General features: G+C 40.3%; 1 protein-coding gene across 2 annotated transcripts in view; it reads left to right on the top strand.

The window, feature by feature from the left end:
• LOC134178347 (uncharacterized) overlaps window positions 1–17,575 on the top strand; it is a 17,693-nt gene extending 118 nt beyond the window's left edge. The window contains exons 1-8 of one of the 2 annotated variants that reach the window (XM_062645210.1): window positions 1–98; window positions 162–584; window positions 5,194–5,379; window positions 12,288–12,363; window positions 12,476–12,522; window positions 12,673–12,871; window positions 16,880–17,053; window positions 17,121–17,575. The exon at window positions 1–98 is cut by the window's left edge and continues 118 nt beyond it. In XM_062645210.1, the coding sequence (XP_062501194.1) occupies window positions 37–98; window positions 162–584; window positions 5,194–5,379; window positions 12,288–12,363; window positions 12,476–12,522; window positions 12,673–12,871; window positions 16,880–17,053; window positions 17,121–17,414 (1,461 nt within the window). In that variant the 5' untranslated portion in view covers window positions 1–36 and the 3' untranslated portion in view covers window positions 17,415–17,575. Of the gene's footprint in view, window positions 99–161; window positions 585–3,690; window positions 3,853–5,193; window positions 5,380–12,287; window positions 12,364–12,475; window positions 12,523–12,672; window positions 12,872–16,879; window positions 17,054–17,120 lie in introns of those variants that run through there. The other variant, XM_062645211.1, reaches the window with a different exon arrangement.
• The last annotated feature ends 1,212 nt before the right edge of the window (window positions 17,576–18,787 follow it).

The raw sequence follows: 18,787 nt of genomic DNA, 5'->3' as shown, positions 1-18,787 counted from the left end.
CATCCGGGACAGTGTCTAGAGTAAGCTTGGTGAAAAATGGGCAGATGCTGTTCGAAATCAAATTCCAAAAAAGATGGGTACGGTGCAACTACTTCCGAGTAAGATGTGATCATCTTGTGTCTCTTGTGTTTCTTACAAGTCTAATTTCACGTGCAAACTAGAGAACTGCCTCGTATTAGCGATATGGCAACTGGCACGAGCAACCTCGTACAGCCGCAAGGCGTAGCCACTGAAGTTGCAAATGCTGAAACTGGCGACTCTCACTTACCAATTGCAATACATCTAGAGCCGGAAGATAATTTGAAACGTGTGCTAACCGAGTTAGATTGTCTGATACGTAAACTAACCCGTCGTGTGACTGACGAGCCAGACTTGCCAATCTCTGAAATAAAAATGGAAACTACAGAATTGTCAACTATACTGTCACGTCTTTCAAAACGTGTACGTCAATTGGCCGACATTTCTACCTGCAATGAGATTGCTAGGGAAAGTAAGTTGGACAGTGACGGGGATGTGCATGTTGCAAGCTCAGTGTCTACAGATGACTTACTAGGACTGTCTTCCGTCGTTGTCAACGTTGAAAGGTAATAGATATTCTTGTGCAATATCCGGACGCTGTTAAAATCAAGCGTTCATCTTTCTTATTTGTATTCTATCTATTCTTGTACCACATTGCCGCTAAATATTTTGAACTTGTCATTTTTGTTGCTATTGTTTTTTAGCAATCCTTGCATTCTAGTAAGCATTTTAAAATTTAATTGAAAGTGCACATTTTACGATGGTAAAGAGCCAGTAAAAAGAGCCAGCTGGTGTACTGTATTTGTCATCACTAAAACTACGTTACATTATACATGATCTGCTATTTCTGTCAACTGTTTGAATCGTCTTCAGTGCATGTGTCCTCATTGCAGCACAAGATGATTGTTGGTCTTCCATTAGTGTATATGTTTAACACATTGCAATTGCAATACAAGATACAGGATTGTAATTGCAACACAGGGGATCAAGGCTACAAAAACATTTATGAATCTACTAACATTTGAGGCTAGAAACATTGTGGCAGTAATATGGTATATTTTATTAATCCTTAGTCTACATGCAGCATAATGGTTATATACATTTAGTACTCTTTCAGTCTGTGTGTCTGCTTGTCTTTGTGTCTTCTTGTCTGTGAGCTCTTTCACAGACAGGGTTGACTCGGGTTAACTTGGGTTTGGCTAACTCGGGTTAACTTGGGTTTGGCTAACTCGGGTAGAGTTATGACAACCCTACTCCACCCAACTTGCATTCATAGGTCTGACACAGGCAAGTAGATGCAGGAGATCTACGGTAGAGTGCATACATTGATTGCTTGAAGTTTCTTCTTGAGAATAGAAAGCAATAATGGCGATAGCGGAACACGAGAAGGAGAAGCTATTTTAAGTTGGCGCAATCGATTGCTAGGGCGTTTCTTTGCATATAAGGGCAAGTCTCCGCTTAACTCCACTCTAATTAGCCCACTTTTGGCGCCGGGTTATCTTAACCCTTAACTTAACTCCAGTCTTAACCCGGGTTTAGTGAACTTGCGTTCACACAAAGTTCACATGACTGGGTAATAGGAACCCAAAGTTCACCTGATTTAACTCAAGTTAACTGTCTGTGTGAAAGTGCTCTGTTATTCTGTTCGTGCATGCTGTGTGACTCATCTGGTTGCTAAAGCTTTTAATTTAAACATGCCATATTTCCATGAATAGTGCCCATGGGGAACTATTTTTAGTTAGTGGGGCATTATTTGAGCATGGGGCACAATTCGAGCATGGGGCATTATTTTGCAAGCATAGAGACTGTCCTTTGCATACCATCACACTACACAAACAAAGTACCCAATCTAATCTTTTACAGTACCCCCTGGCTACTTTCACTGTCACTTGAGTTGTATTCCTGGTGTGTCGCATACGTTGAATTTTCATCATCACTCAGGGGTTTTATCTGGATGTTCCTTTTGTCACAACTGTACACATTGCTAGACGTGCATGCATATAACTGGGTTTGAATCTACCCTAGTGAGGCAATAGTTGAGTATGGGGCATTATTAATTTGTATAGGCTCACCATTGGCATTATTTGAGCATGGGGCACTATTTGTGGAAACACGGTAGATAGGCTTTATATCACAGGAGGTGTTTGATTTTAGAAAGCTTTGTTTGAGAGAAAGGCTTGAGTGTTGTTTTAATCAATGTAGTCACAAATGTGGATATGCATTGGTGTGATATAAACGACTCATGAGCCATTTGAATTTGTCTTTAAAGTGACGACTTTCAACATCTTTGTCAAGATGCAAACAAAGTAAAAGCAGTTATTATTCAATGAAAGCACTTGTGGTGCAAGCCTTTTCGTCACACACACACACACACACACACACACACACACACACACACACACACACACACACACACACACACACTGGCAAAAAATGGCAAATGGATAAGGATCTGCTGTTAAAACAGAGTCGAGACAGGCAATTGTGTGTGAGTTTCTTGCCCAAGGAAGTTATGCCATAGCTCGTCATCACTGTGACTTGAACTTGCAACCCTGCAAGGTCCCGGATGTTTCCATTCTCCAAATGCACCCTCTAACCAATTGAGCCACACACACATACACACACACACACACACACACACACACACACACACACACACACACACACACACACACACACACACACACACACACACACTAAAACTAAACCTTTAACATCAGGAGCTGCCAATTTCGTGGTCAGCTAACAGCTGGGCTTCTGTGTGCTGCTCAGGAGAACTCTGAGTCTGTGCTAGCAATCTCTTGGAGCAGGGCCAGGTAAGTTACTTGCTTGCAGGAGCACCGGCTTGTGAAGCCAACTGTGGTGTCAGCACCCGAAGTCTCAACTGGACCCCAATGGCTGATGTTACAACATCACAGCCGATGGCTGCTCACGGCCCAAGTGAAAGACCAGGTACTCATTTATACTCTTGAGTCAAGAGGAGAGATTGTGTGTAAGTTTCTTGCCTAAGGAATTTATGCCATATCTTGCCATCACTGACTTGAACTGGCAACCCTGCCAGGTCTCGGATGTACTCACTCCATAGGATGACTCTAACCAATTGAGTTAAAGCACCACACACACACACACACACACACACACACACACACACACACACACACACACACACACACACACACACACACACTTGACAAGCATGCTTAGAGTATCTAGGATCTCAGTTTAGAATATTTGAGATTTCTTGCAGGAGTATTCAAGGCGAGAAAACTGTCATAACATGAGTACTTTAGGCCGTTTTATACCAAGAAAACACAATCAAACTGTCTAGGTTAACCCCAACAAACTTGTCGTCATCATTGTCATAGTCATTATCATTATCAGAATCTTCTGACAGTACTAGATCATTCGTCATAATTAACCTGGTTTTGTCCAGGCTGCTCTGTCTTTTATTTTCACCTTTTAACCACATGTGATACACTCAGTTTTAGATGCTTACCTTTATCCTGTAACCAACCTCTTTCTTTGTTTTACTTGGTTGTACATGAGGTATAGAGATGACTTTATGCATGGGCTGTTGTGTGCATTTTTACAAATTTGGGACTAAAAACTTTGTGTTTGTTAAGTCACCTGTGGGTGTTCATTTGGAGAGGCTTTATATAGTCATTTATGTAGCATGGAGAAAGTATATCAAGCTATGCCAAATCCATGCAAGAATGGTCATAGTCACATCGACTGACTGAATGACGAAGACGACAACGACAGACAGACAGCCAGACAGGCATTATATCTACTCAATTTCACATGCACTAAATTGGACAAATCTACCATGTGCTTGTAAGTATGCCATTTTTAAATATATAATTTAGAAATTTGGTGGTGGAAAGCTTCACCATTTGAAACTAAGAGCCTTTTGTGGCACTCTAATTAATTTAGCGATTTGGTGAAGAGTTTTTTTTAGAACCAATAGTTGTTTCGTGGCACCTTGATGTAGTGAGTTGGTGAATAGAATTTGGCAAAGTAGTGCTAAGCATGCTCAGCACGGGCTAAACCTATAGAGAATGGCCATCTTCAGGGTTTGTGTGCAGACTGACACTTGTCCACTTTTACCGCTAGTATGCTTTTGATGTGGCTTAATAATGAATAAATAGTAGGGTTATGTGGCTCAATTAGGTTGATGTGGCTTAATAATAAATGAATATTAGGTACATCGCCGTGTGGTTGCATGGTGTCAGGAGCTTGCTTTGCTGTTCATAATTCTAATTTGTAGTGTCTTTCCACCAGAATCACTATAAGTGCACCTGTACTGGTTCACTTATTGATGCCTTGAAATATTAATGTTAAATGTAAATCACGTGATACATAAAATATTTAGTGGCATTTTAATTTTATTATATTAGCATTGCATGTATTACTGAATGCAATGAATTTATAAAGTGCCATTGATGTTACTAGCTTTACAATACACTCAAACCTCCCTTATCCGGGCAATATGTGACCTGGGAGTGCCCGTATTTCAGAATGTCCGGATAAAAGAAAGAGGTAACGCGCGTTAGCTTTGGAGTCCCAGACCACCTTAATGTACATGTCCAATGTACTGTACTCTAATTCTGTCATGTACTAAGTGTCATTACGATAGGAAGATGCGTGTACACTCTTGTACTCCTCTTTCTAAGAGGAGCAAGACAACTGCCACAACAATTACGAAATGTTGAACTAAGGTTCAGTATGTGGGGAAAACGACCCAATTCTAGTCATAATTCTCCGCTTCTTAGCATATTCTTCTGGTGCTTCGGCAGCAAACACGTGGTCTTTGATTTTATCACGATGTTTCCACGCGTCCGCCACAGTAGACAGTAGACTTCGGAATTCCGAAGATTTCCGAGGCGTGTCTCTGTGACTGACCTTTGCTGATTTCATCAATGACCTTGAGCTTCGTTTCAAGACTGATGCAGGCGCGCTTTCTTTTCTTTGAAGCCATACTCCCACGCACTGGCGCGTGAATGCGACTGAACATACGGGAGTTTGTTGTTTACGCAGTGTGTAACCTCGGAGCCCCAAGACATATATGCGCAGGGTTTCCGAGGGTGCAAAGGTGCTCGGTCTAGGGAGGTGCCCGGATCTCGGAGGTCCGGATAAGGGAGGTTTGAGTGTATATAGTAATTATGGCTGTTGCAGGACTGAGCAAAACCACAATTCAGTTAATTCATCAGGAAAGGTTTCTTCAACTTCTCCTGTGGATGCTACAACGGAACACTACATTCATAAAGAGGATACAGACACGTTGACAATCAAGCAACTTGAAGAAAAGGTGGCTAACCTTGCTACTGAAAATTCTTATCTACAAAACAAAATTCAAGAAAGGTCTGCCTTATGAGTTAGAGATGCTTATCACAAAAGTGTATGTATTATATGCATAATTAAAGAGCGAAATATTATGGGAAATTTTGATGATATTATCTATCAAAGAAAAAAAGCAATGATTATTTATGGTTTTGGTTGTCTGTTCTATTTAAATTTAGTTTTGGCAGGCACTCTTATTTTGTAATTTGATTAAATATGCTCCGAATTTTGGGCTATTTGCCATAAATTTTAGGTTTTTTTTATTCTTTTGTTGTCAAGTGCCTGAAGTAATACACTATTACAGGAAGACTCACATCACACAAGGATTCTTAGAAACAACAACTACTAAGATGTTGAAATGTTGATTGAGAACTTTTTCTCGATTTTGCAAAATTGTTGCAGCAGAGGAAGGTTTAAAGCAGTAGAAATAATAGTGTCTAAACCATGGAATAGTTCAAGGATATACTAAATGCGTGTGTGTACAAATGGTGTAATCCTGTCTAGATATGAGTCATTCCATACATACATTTTGATCTGTTGCGATGCCTGATCTTGGCCAGTTGTGGTTTGTCATGAACTTCAGTTGGTCACTTAATGACTTGTAACTGTAAAGTTTTATCTTCCATATAAGAAGTAAACAGAGTATCCTTGTTGTCTGTGTGTGTGTGTGTGTGTGTGTGCGCGCACACGTGTCATCGCGGTGTGGTTGGCCCTTGAGTGGGTTCTTCCATCCTAGGCAGAAGCAAGTTTGCCCAAAGAAGAGCAAAGGGAATTTGGTCACTGGTGCACAAGGTCTGGGAGGTAGGCTGTGTACCACAGGATTGGTGAGATACTGTATTGGTTCCAAAGAAGGGTGATCTATCACGGTGTGATAATTGATGAAGTATTGCTTTGCTTGACGTTGCGGGCAAAGTAGTTAGCCTCGGCCTCCCAGACCCGTGTAGCGCCGATTTAAAATCGAGGATGATTATAGGATGATTTTGAATCGGCGCTACACGGGTCTGGGAGGCCGAGGCTACAAAGTAGTTGGGAGAGTCATCCAGAACCAATGGCAACAGTTAGCAGAGTGTGTACTCGGAGATTCACAATGTAGCTTCAGGCAGAAATGCTCGTGCACTGATCAGGTCTTCATTGTGAGGCAAATTATTGAAAAGATATATGAACATAGAACATCTGGTGTCCTTGTTTTTCTAGACTTGAGAAAACCCTATGATTATGTCCCACGGGAAGCTCTGTGGATTGGCCTGAAAGTGCTTGGTGTGCCAACTTATTGTTAAACTCATTTTATCTTTTCACCAGTTTATGTTTGCCCGAGTGCATGTTGACGGCAGTCACACTGCGCAGTTTGCTGTAACAAATGGTCTCCATCAGGGTTGCACAATGGTGCCAGTTGTATTTAATTTGTATTTTCCTTGTCTTGGAAAGTGGCTCAATGAGATGGCCAAATCATGTCCCGATGGCGAGTTCAGTTTCATTTCAATGTGAATGGCAACCTATTCAATTGCCCTCGAACAAAACACTAGTTAACTTCTGTGACAGACATTGAGTTTGCTGATGATGCTGTACTTGTAACACCTCATTGCTTCTCACAGTTGACCCTTGAGACATTCAACACTGTTGCATCTTTATTTGGACTGACAACAAGTTTCATCAAGACGAAAGTGGTTGGTTGTGGAGTAAACCTCTCGGAAACAGAATGTCAACCACTTGTTGTTTCTGGACAGACTGTGGAGCATGTAAAGTTTTGTTTATTTGGATAACTTGCTGTGACCAGATGCAAGGATAGGCCCTGAAGTTGACTGCCGGCTTGCTGGTGCATCACACATCACAAACTCAAATCTTCGCCGGCAATGGGGTGACATCAGTCTTCTCTCGGACGTTCTTTGCAAGCATCGTCTTCAGTGGCTTGGACACATTGCACACATGCCCCCGGACTGTTTTCCTAAAAAAGTTCTGTTGGCTGGCTGCCACAAACTACTGGTCCTTGCTTATGGTAGAAAGATCGTGTGAATGGCAATCTGCAAAGGTTGCGGGTAGGCAACTGGTTTGGGCTAGGAAGCATGGCGGGAGGTGTGCACTACACTTTCAGACTCATTGGTTTCACATCCATTAAGCATCACTTTCGGTCAATGCCAATGGTATTTTAAGAGCTGCTCCGGTCTGGCTCGCCACAAATACATTGTGACTCGCCAGCTTCCTGTTCATGAACAGCCTGGTACACGACAATACTTGGTATGCCAGAGATGGAGGTTTAGCTGTGCACAAGTGTGCCTGCTGATCAGCCACAGCCGACACCAACTCAAGCAGTGTTGTCAGAACCAGCCCCAGATCTAGACACCTCAACTGAGCGTCCAGCTTTGGCTAACATGGCTTGCTGCTTGTTCCGCTGTGGGCAATGTTTGTGCTGCTTCAAGTCCAGACCTGGTTTTAGATGCCACAACTGTCATCGTGGGCACTGCATAACTGTAGACAGAAGCTCTTTCCAGCATGTATGTAATGACTGCAATCGACGGTTTTGTTGGCCTCAAGACTTGAAACACCACTGCTGTTCCTCTACTGTTCGTCTACAAGCGAGGGAAAATCAAACTTCCTTGCTCCCCCCTTTGATGAGGGCGGCGTGACCAGATAAACTGACAGCTGTACATATGCCATGTTTTAGTTTGTTGTTTTGTTTGTCGACAAGATACTAAAAATGTGTGGATGGATATTGATGAAATTTGACAGGACCATAAACTTTGATAGAGGAACAATCGATTAGTTTTGGGATTAATCCGAATCAGAGTTCCTTTCGAGGGGTCTGCTTTGCTTAGAACTCTTTGACAAGAAAGTAAAGTCACTTTTGATTTCACTTCTGTGCACTCATTGTCGTGGAGCTCCTTTTGAATAGGATTGCTGAGATATACCATGAATGATATAGTTAGTCTCGATGATACAGTGAGTCTTTGAGCTTCTCATGTGGATGGATTTCTAAAAATTTGGCAGGATGATAGAACTTGATAGACGAACAATCGATTAGTTTTGGGGATTAATCCGACGTCATAAGCTTTTCAAATAGTTGCCATGGAAACAATTGTTAATACCATTACCCTATATCTGTGCATTTAACGGCAGGGCTCGTATTCAGGGGTTTCCCTATAGCGCGGCGCTGAGGCGCTGCGCCGCGCTGTGGTGATGGCGCTATGGTGATGACTGTATCTCAAATGGTGTGATGACTGTATCTCAAATGATGGTTGATAGGGAATGCCAAAAGTTACTTGACGGCACAGCACGTAATTTTATCTGCCCAAAGCGTAATTACTTGAAGGCAGAGCAGCATCCAATTGTCTACAGGGTTACAAGTCTGTCGCGCTGCGTAGACCTGATGTTAGTCCCAGCTCACCACACCCACAGCTTTGTAATTGGCATTTCCTCAACGCGATCTTGTATACATAATCCTGTAGATAACTAGGTGCTTGCCGTCAAGTAGATTTGGGCAGATAATTACGTGTTGTGTAGTCAAGTAACTTTTGCTTTCATTGTCAATTCTCATTTGAGGTAACTGTTTACTGTGTGTGAGGTCTTTATCATTCTTGTTTAGTGTACCCTAACAGATCGATTTACAGAGTGTAACCACTCAACTAGAATAACAATATAAATTTCACAGTATTTACTCACAGGACTACTAAATAGTATGCATAGTAAGCTGTACAAGTTCAGTTAGATGTCAGCTAACATTACCTGTAGTCTATATGATCTAACAGTTGTGTTGATGATAAAAGACAGTAATGCATATCACCTTGACCTAGTGACTATCCATGTGGCATGTGTTTCTACCACGCTATCATGACATTTATGTCAGTGGCTACACCAATAAGTCTGACAATCATTAATTAATTAAAGTTACTTCTGTTTAAGATAAGATCTTGGTGGCTAATTAATATTAATAAAATGCCACGCTGTTATTAATTCCTGGGGAAACCCCTGGTATTAGAACATTTCCGTACAATGTGCCTTCATACATTGTGGTTAGGGAATAGGATAGAGGCCGTGGAATTTCCTGGAGGATTGCAGACAAAGGAAGTCATCACTGATAGTTACAGTTGACGAAAGTTTGCAGCATGTGTAACTGATGTATTAGATCAATTCCTAGTGACAATTTATCTGTGGAGGAAGCAACTATATCAGAATCATAAGTATGGCCATCAGTGATGTTTGCCTTTGTCTGCAATATCCTCCAGGGAATATCATATTCTCTTACCACACTGTACAAAAGGCACATAGTACTAATAAGAGCCCTGCCGTTAAATGCACGGAAATACAGTATAAGGTAACTGAGCTACCTTAGCAGAAGTTTGCCCTTTCAGATTGATGTCTAGTTTTGTTTATACAATTATTGTAAGTCACAGATCGTTAGCCATCGCCATGAAATCTTTTGGTGAATTGTAGCTTTGGTTTGTCAGGTAGTCTTAGGCACACTTATGGCAATCTATTAATAAAGGAGAATGTAGCAACTTCCAATTGTAACTATATACTCCTTTTGCTTGAAGAGAAACGATAGAGTGTGAGCAGGGTGGATTATTTTCGGGACATTGATGAATAGAAATACAGGAATTTACCACTGAAACTTCAAACTTCTGATCCTCAGAGGTACCAGGAAGGTAGCCAATATACATGAACCGATTCTGCAGCGACTGTTGCATAATGGCACAAAAATCACTCATGCAGATTGATCATCTGTTTCTTAAACATTTAACTTATTTTTTAATTTTCAGCTTGACTTTAGTGCTCAATAGATCTGAGGACAAGTTGATGCATGAAAACCAGTCCAATGTTTAGATGTCAAGATAGGATGGCATATGAAAGGGAGTACGTACCCATAATGAATTACTAGTAAATGAAGCTGTGTTGACACCGTTGCTTCAGAGCTACGAGTGTGTGTGTGTGTGTGTGTGTGTGTGTGTGTGTGTGTGTGTGTGTGTGTGTGTGAGTGTGTAGTTGTGCATGTGTGCGTGTGTTGTTGTGTGCATGTCCGTGTGTGTGTGTGTGTGTGTGTGTGTGTGTGTGTGTGTGTGTGTGTGTCTGTGTGTCTGTGTCTGTGTGGCGTGGTGTGTGTGTGTCTGTGTGTCTGTGTGTGTATTTACTTATTGTGAATATCAATGTAAATTTTGTTAATTTTTGTCTATTTATTGTCATTATCATTAATTAATCATTAGCTTGTTGCTAGAATGTATAATTCTTTAAAAACCCAGGGATGCGTCGATGTGATTAAAGATAATTAACTAAATATCATCAATGTCCCATACTACACTTCGAATTCAGTACATGAACATGCGTGACAGCTGCGTCTCTTGCAGGGAGTGGGCTTGTTATCCACGTTATTTCTCAATTCTGCATGTAACTCTCTTGCTTGCATTACTTGAGATAGACATGATTGTCATCTTTCGTTGAGCCGTTGCTATCAACTTTTTTGTTCTGTTAAAATTATTCGTTGTAGCTAGAGATCGATGTACGTGCACAGGAAATACTGTGAAGCGACATGTATGTCTAGCAACTAGATCCAGAAGAAAGCATGCAGTGCAACGTTTCCTACGAATCTTTCTTGCAAGACAACGTTGATTGTTCATCATCAGTCCTACTTACTTACACCTGTAAATATGTTCTTGCACAGAGCGGGCTTGTTATCCACGTTATTTCTCCATTCTGTAGGGCTCAATCTTGCATCACTTGCAGTTAACTACTGAGGTGGACGAGATTATCATGCTTTCGTTGAGCCATACATTGCTAGCATCTTTTGTTCTGATGATAATTCGTCGTAGCTAGATACAGATTGATCTTGTACGTCTCCTAGAAATACTGTGAAATGATGTGTAGTGACCAGATCCAGAAGAAAGCAGCGTTAGTGTTTCCTATGAATCTTTCTTGCAAGACGCCGCCGATCATTCATCATCAGTACTACTTACAGCTAAAACATATTGCTCTCTTGAAGATCACGGATGACATGTTGGTCGTGTGCATGCAACAGTACACATGCATGGTCCCATGGGACCTTCACTTGGCTTCTTGAAGAACAATGAATTCGTTTGTTTTGCGATTCTTTTGTAAAAGTAATAGACATGTACAACTCTAGCCTGAACTTTACTCTGCGCTTCTCATTTTGATGACAGTTTAACGTTTTTACTATGGATATGACATCTCGGCTTTCTGTCATAATGCGTGTGATTGCTACGTCACCCATTGTTGGTGTGCCAAAGGACTGCCGATTGGCTCAACAAATTCCCACAAGTGATTCACGCCGATATGCTATTGTTACGTCACCTACGTTTTGCGTCCCAAAACGATTGCTGATTGGCTCAACAAACTCCACGAGCGTAACACACGCTTACAAAGAAATATAGGTACAAGCAAACAAACATAGTGACATACCAACAGACAGACCGGAAGTCAATTCAGCCTGTTTAGAGTGAGCTTCTCGCAAAGCAGTCCACCACTTATTGTGGTGTCCTTCTTTTACGCTCGTAGCTTAATAAATATTAAGAGTTTAATTGAGTCACTGTCACAGTTCTACTCTGTGGACACTATGAAACTATAGACTAATAACAATTGTGCAGTTCCAATAGACTGGTTAACTATAATTATTGTTTGAAATTTTTCCATTGGAAAGTACTTAGCCAATGCAGGCTTAGCTTGTTTTGTTTCTTGCTGTACCACATATGCCATGTTTACTTCTGATAGTACATATTTGAATGAAATGAAATTTGTTGTATGCGTACCTTCTGTATTATCTTGTGCATAAGCTACATGAAACTTTTGCAGCTGCTCTCATAAACTTTGCTACCTGCATGAAGTGACTTTGCAAGCCAGTACAGCTAGATATTGATTGCATTTATCAACCTTCCTGCAGTAGGTAGAAATCAGTGTCTTGTGATAGTCATGATACTGTTTTTTGACAGGTTGGCTGCAGAAGAGGAAATGAAAGCAATGCTGAAGTCTCATGAAGAAGAAAATCTTCAAGTTAATTGTATTCAGGTTAGCTGACAGCAATCAACTTTGATCTGGCAACAACACAAACTGTGTTGGAAGCAAGGAACATTGTGGTGTCAGTATTGGAGAGATGAGATGATTGTGCATGTTTCTATAGGATGAAAATAAATCACTTTTAAAGCAGGTCTCAGATCTTCGTGAACGGTACGGTAAATGTAGCTGTATTATTTGTTACAGTATATTACAGGATTTTTTGCTACGTTGGAATGTGGGATTATTATGGTGCTGGAGATTATATGAAAGCTCTACACAACAACACTGACTGTCATTACATTTGTACTTTCCACACTGCAGGTTGGAGTCACAAGCTAAGCGGCAAGTAGAGCAGTCTGGACTGTCAGAGTCACTGGGTGATCCTCAAAGATCCTCAGAGTTGGCAAGGCGTTATACTGAGTTGTATGACAGCAGTGTCTTACAATTGCTGGATCAGTTGGATTCTTTTGATAACCTTACTGAAGATGATTTGAATCATTTTGCTCTGGAAATTTTTAAGGTGACATATTGTGAACACTTCCTGCATATCAAGTTGCATGTTGTTATCACATCTTCTGTAACAGCACGTAATGGAACAGTGGCATAGCCATGGGCCTACCCAGGTCAAGCCCCCAGTAAAATTTATGGGTCTTGGTAGTCCATACACTCTTCCTTCTCTAGCAGGTATTTCATGTTTGGCAGTAGTGTACTGTATAATGGCAAATAATTATCATTCTAGAGTAGGTGGTTTGTGTATCCAGTGGGTAGGTGCAACTTACATCACCTTTCTTACTGTCTGGATTAGCCTAGTCTCGGTCCTCCAGTTTATATGAGTCAAAGCGTTGCAGTATCCAGGATAAGGGTTATCCTGGTTTGTGTCTCTAAAAAGCCAAGAGCGGCAATGATCCAAAGCGGCAAAATCCGTAGCAAACGATAAGGTCACACTTAACTCATTTGGGCCAACTAAGAGAGGAGAGCGTTCTTCTTTGGTGACTCCCATCTTTCAAAAAATCTTCCCTAATACATACAAGCATGCTGCCACGCTGCTGTGTCTATACTACGTTTATTACTCTTTGATCTTTGAATTCTGGGTACAAATTCATGTAGAGCGTGTGTCCAACTTACAGAAGGCAATGCCACTGAGGATTAATTGATTAGTATAAAATTAATTAATAGAAAAAGATGTTGTTAATATCAAGTAGGCCTGGGTGAAAATTCTCTGGCTACAACACTGGATGGACCCAATTGAGAGTCTAATTATAAGGACTATAATGCATGGATATATTCTTGTGGTGTAGATAATTTAGCATGCTTGTAAAAACACTGAGCTACATCAAGAAAACAACTGACCAGTAAGTAGGCTTGAGGAGGGTTATTAGTAGTTGTGGAATCATTGTTGCATGCATATTATCTTGTCTTGTGAACTTTAATCACATCACTTTCTGAATGATTTAATCTGATGTAATTGCGTTACATGTAAACAGGCATTGCGTATTTGGTGTACATTGTTAATTAATATTGCAGCCATTCAGCTAGTTGCATCTGTTGGGTCTTACTGTTGTTTGTTTGTTTGTTGTTGTTGTTGTGTGTGTGTGTCGTGTGTAAAAGGTTGTTTTCAATAGATAGATTGTGGAAAACTGCTTAGTTCTCAGGTATGGCAGTTTCACACTTTGAAGGCTTGATCACGGATATTGAGGGAGCTAGCTAAAAGTTGTACAGTACAGTGCTGAGAGCTAAACTGGTGTTAGGCTTGACGGTATCCTTGCCTAGACAATCCAGGTGGAGCGAGACTGGATCCAGTCTAATCTTTGGGCTCCAGCTTATCGAAGTGGGACATTTTGCATCGCAAGTTTTGTTGACAAATAGTCTACTTGATAAATTAAAGTACACCAAACAGAGAGCCATTGTGCCATAGCTAATTAGACAAGTAAAGAACAAATAGGTAAGAGAAAATGCTACTGAAATCGAACTTACAGTAGAAAGATCTGGCTCTCCATGGAAGCGTATTAAACAGTTTCAGAAGTCTTTTGAAGGGTTGCATCCATCTGTCCCCAGTTCTATCAGGAATGAGAATGGAGACCTTCGTAGAACAATGTCTGAAGAGTGTACACGATGGTGTGACCATTTCACACAAGTGTCTTAAACATACCTTCTTCTTTTGATAACAAGACTATTGACGCAGGGAGAGAAAGACCTTTACAAGAGGATATGAAACATACATCATCTTTAGAGGAATTAACTGATGCATTGTCTTTTACCCCAAATGTGGCAAATCTGGAGGGAAAGACAGCCTATTCTCAGAGTTAGTCAAACATGTCAGTATGGTTTTTCAGGAGTATGGTTTAGACTTGTTTTCAACAGTATAGAAGGAACAAAAGGTTCCAAAGTCTTGTGTAGACGCTGTGATAGTTCTAGTGCCTAAACAAGGAGATTTGAGCATGTGTCATAACTGGAGAGGCATCAGTTTGTTAGACGTCTTTGGGAAACTGTTTGGCCGCATTTTACAACAGCACTTTCAATCTGTGGCTGATGCAGAATTGGCAGAGTCTCAGATCGGTTTTCAAAAAGGACGTGGGTGTGTAGATTTGTCGGTGGCGATCAATAGAGAAGTCCCTTGAACACAGATTATACATATCTTTTGTGGATTTGAGGGAGGCTTATGTTAGTATACCAAGAGAAGCCTTATGGCAGATATTAAAGAAACATGGCTTTTCGTCTGTACTACTCAATTTGGTGAAATTTTTTCCATGAAAATATGATTACAAACATTAGATGTTGACATTAATGTGAAAAATGGTTTACAACTAGGGTGCACTATGGCTCCAACGCTTTTCAACTTATTTTTCAATCTGTTTTGTGGAAGATTGGTGCAATTTGTGTAAAGAAGATGGGATTACCATTTTGTATAACATGGATGGACTTCTATTAGGCTCCAGATCAAAATCTTTCAGTAAGACTGTTTGGAATGAACTACAGTTTACTGATGACATTGCTATGGTAGCCAAATGATTTTGCACATTCTATAGAGACACGTTTGACGCATGTAGCAAATGGGGTCTAACTGTCATTATGGAAAAGATGAAAGTAATAATGGTTGGTTGTGACTATGATCCTCAACAACTGCATTCATTTCAATTTGCCGAAATAAACTTGGAGATTGTCAACAATTCATATATCTTGGCTCTGTAATACATTGTAATGGTTCCATTCACTGTGATGTAGAACACCGAATAGCGGCAGCTGGTAGATCTTTTGGGAAATTGAAAGTCACTTTTTCAAAACAAGTTGACAGTAAACACAAAGAAATGTGTTTATAAAGCTGTAGTACTTGGAACCTTGTTATATGGGGCCACAACTAGGGCTACTAAATGTGCCTCATCTCAGAAGCTAGAGACATTCCATAACCATTGCTGGAGATCAATTCTTGGAGTTACCAGAAGTCAACAAATGGCAGAAAGGATTGCTTCTTTGCAGTTGAGGGCCAAATTGGGTATGGAAGGGACTATTGAAGAAGAAGTGATGCTTAAACATATACGGTGGTTGGGGCACACTACCAGAATGGCTGAGTCTAGGATACCCAACCGTATTCTCTTTGGTTGGTTACTAGCAAAAAGACCTTTTCATGGTGTGAAGTTATGCTTGAAAGATAGAATACACAGAGACCTAAAGGAACTTATATGCTAACAGATTGGTATGAGATAGCACAAGATAGAAAGGCTTGGTATGACAGTTGTACAGCAAATTTGAGTCAAAGAAGAAACAATAGATTACTAAAAGAACAAGAGAAAAGGAAACAGGAAAGAAACAATTATTATGATACATCTACACAACATGTTATAGTTTGTTGAAACTGTACAAGAAGTTGTATATAGATGATCTGGGACTTCAAACACACCAAATGTGACAGTTCCAGGAGAAGAATAATTTTCCCTAGCAGTAGCTTACACGCTTCTAATCTCGTCAGTATGATGAGACAGTATTGTCATGTTATGACGGCCGATTTCAAGGTTCAAGGGGGGTGTGTGTAAAATTTAAGGTTCTGTTTTGGGATTTCAATGGATAGATTTGCGGAAACAGCTTAGTTCTCAGGTTATGGCAGTTTCACACTTTGAAGGCTTGTTGGCGGCAACTTGAGGGAGCTAGCTAAAAGCTTGTAAAATACAGCACTTAGAACTAAACAAGTGTTGGCTTGACGGTATCCTTGCCTAGACTCCGATCTGGGCGGAGCGAGACTGGGTCGATCCAGTCTCATCTTTGGGCTCCACCATTTTGCGGGTGTGCACCCAGACTTGCACTAGAGGTGCTGTCATATACTGGATTATACCGAACCTTCTGATAGTCGACTTGAGAGTGTTTTACAACACAATGGAGGAATTCTACTCTAGTGGTATTTCTTGACACTTGTCCAGCTAAATGCTTGCTGGAATAATTATTGATAACAAATACCAGTAATTACTGTATGAGAAGTGGTTGATGATCATACTTCATTGCTTAGGTACTTTAATTCCTTGATACTATTTCTCCCTAGGAATGCATTGCTGCTACAGATCGATGTATTATGAACCAAGTGTCATCTGTCTCAGAGTTTCTACATTGCAATGAAAGCAATAGAGGTGAGGTGAGAGACTCCATTCGTGCAACAGTGTTGTTAAATCTGAGGAGTAACAAAGATAAGGCTATAGACATAAATTCAATAAAAGAGGTAAGCCAAATCTTTGTGCCATAGTTTGTAAAAGGGCTATGTTTTTATTCTCTTGTCATTGTGACAGGATGTTCTTCGTTTTATTAAACTTCCTGTTCAGTGGTCTGAGTCTTGTGAGGAATCAGTCATCCAAAGTGTAGCATTATTTGTCATGGACTGCCTTAAGTTCTTACTTGATGTCAAATGTCAAGGAAACTCCTACACGTTTGAAAGTTTTGATGGTATTCAATTTCAGACAGACCGACACAGACGATACCATTCTTCATCAACAACTGGAGTTCATGTGAAACAATATGTCTGGCCAGCATTCATTGATGTTTCTGTGGACAAGGTTTTATGCAAAGGGTGGGTTATAACTTGATTTTAGGTGCAGAGAAATAGAATGCCATGCAAATTTTGTATAATTTGCCGAAACAGTTAATGTTTCACCCATTGAATATATCAACAGATGGGTTGCTCTAAACGTCATGTATGTAGCAGATATAAATAAGACCCTAGCTCTGCTAGGAATGAATATGTGGACTATAGTATACACAAGACTACTTGGTGGACTGTGAATGCACAGCCAATACAGTCGCTCTCTAGTAACTGTGCCTCTTTCCTACAAATTGACTGTTTGTATGTATTCTGTAGCTATACATTCTATTAGAGAAAATAAGACAAATTCTCTTGAGTCGTTGTTATTACCGTGTCTATGCATGTTGATATCAGCAGCTAGTAATCACCCGACACCAGCGTAATTCAAAATGAATTGATCTGTAGACACGTTTCAAATGCATCATGAACATTCATAATTGTAATATCACTCTCCAAGAGCTAACGTTGTGTGTGATTTGATGACTAGAGCAAGTTTAAAAATTCCCCAACTGCAGGGTCAACTGCGATAAAAAGATTTTCGTAAAATGTAGCTAGACGGAAGCTACCGTTGAGAGTGTAACGTTTGTATATTGCAATACAACGTATAATATATCAATAGCTCAAAGTACAGTACAACTAGTTAGGCTAACATCGAGTGAGTGCATGCTGCTAAGTGCTATTCTACCTATATATAGTCTACTAATCTAATTATCTAAAGCCACTCCTTCAAAAAGAACCATGAATTATCTAGTATTTTTTAAAATTAAGTAGTGTAATCCTTGAGATAACTTGGTCTTTTGATTGTTCTTCCACTTCTTGTCTGACATGGTTGTTGGACTTCTGTTGTTGTCTTTGTTGTTCTCTGTTGTTGTTGTTGTTGTTGTTGTTGTTCTTTGCAGAGCCCTTTTCAGGTGCTGCAACTGTTTATAGCTGGTTCCTTGGTTGGCTTTAAAGTATCCTATTCCTTTGGTATGTTGTACCTGATAATGTTTTTACTTCGTAAGACCTGTTTGATAGTTGTTTGGTTACTGTTGCTTTCTGCCACTCTTTTGCTTTCGTGAAGAGTTGTATTCTTACTGTTTGATTTTCTTTCAGTTCTGATAAGTCTCTGGCTCGTTGGTCATAATACTTCTTTTGTCTGTCCTTTGTTCATTGTATTGTTTTCTTTCTTTGGTAACTTTGGGTTGTAGTAATGACGTTGCTATTGGCAACAGGGTCTCAGTCCTTCGGTTCATAAGCCTGCGAACTGGGTTTGATGTCATCCCTTGAGTCGGTGTATTTCTGTCATCTAAAACTGCTAGCCAAGGGTCTGTTTGTGCTTTCCTTGCTTTCTTCATCAGTTGTTTGCACGTCTTTACAGCGTTTTTGGCTTCCCAT

This window comes from Corticium candelabrum, chromosome 4 (genome assembly GCF_963422355.1).
Source record: "Corticium candelabrum chromosome 4, ooCorCand1.1, whole genome shotgun sequence".
Taxonomy (NCBI): domain Eukaryota; kingdom Metazoa; phylum Porifera; class Homoscleromorpha; order Homosclerophorida; family Plakinidae; genus Corticium; species Corticium candelabrum.
This window is presented reverse-complemented; position numbering and strand designations above follow the sequence as displayed.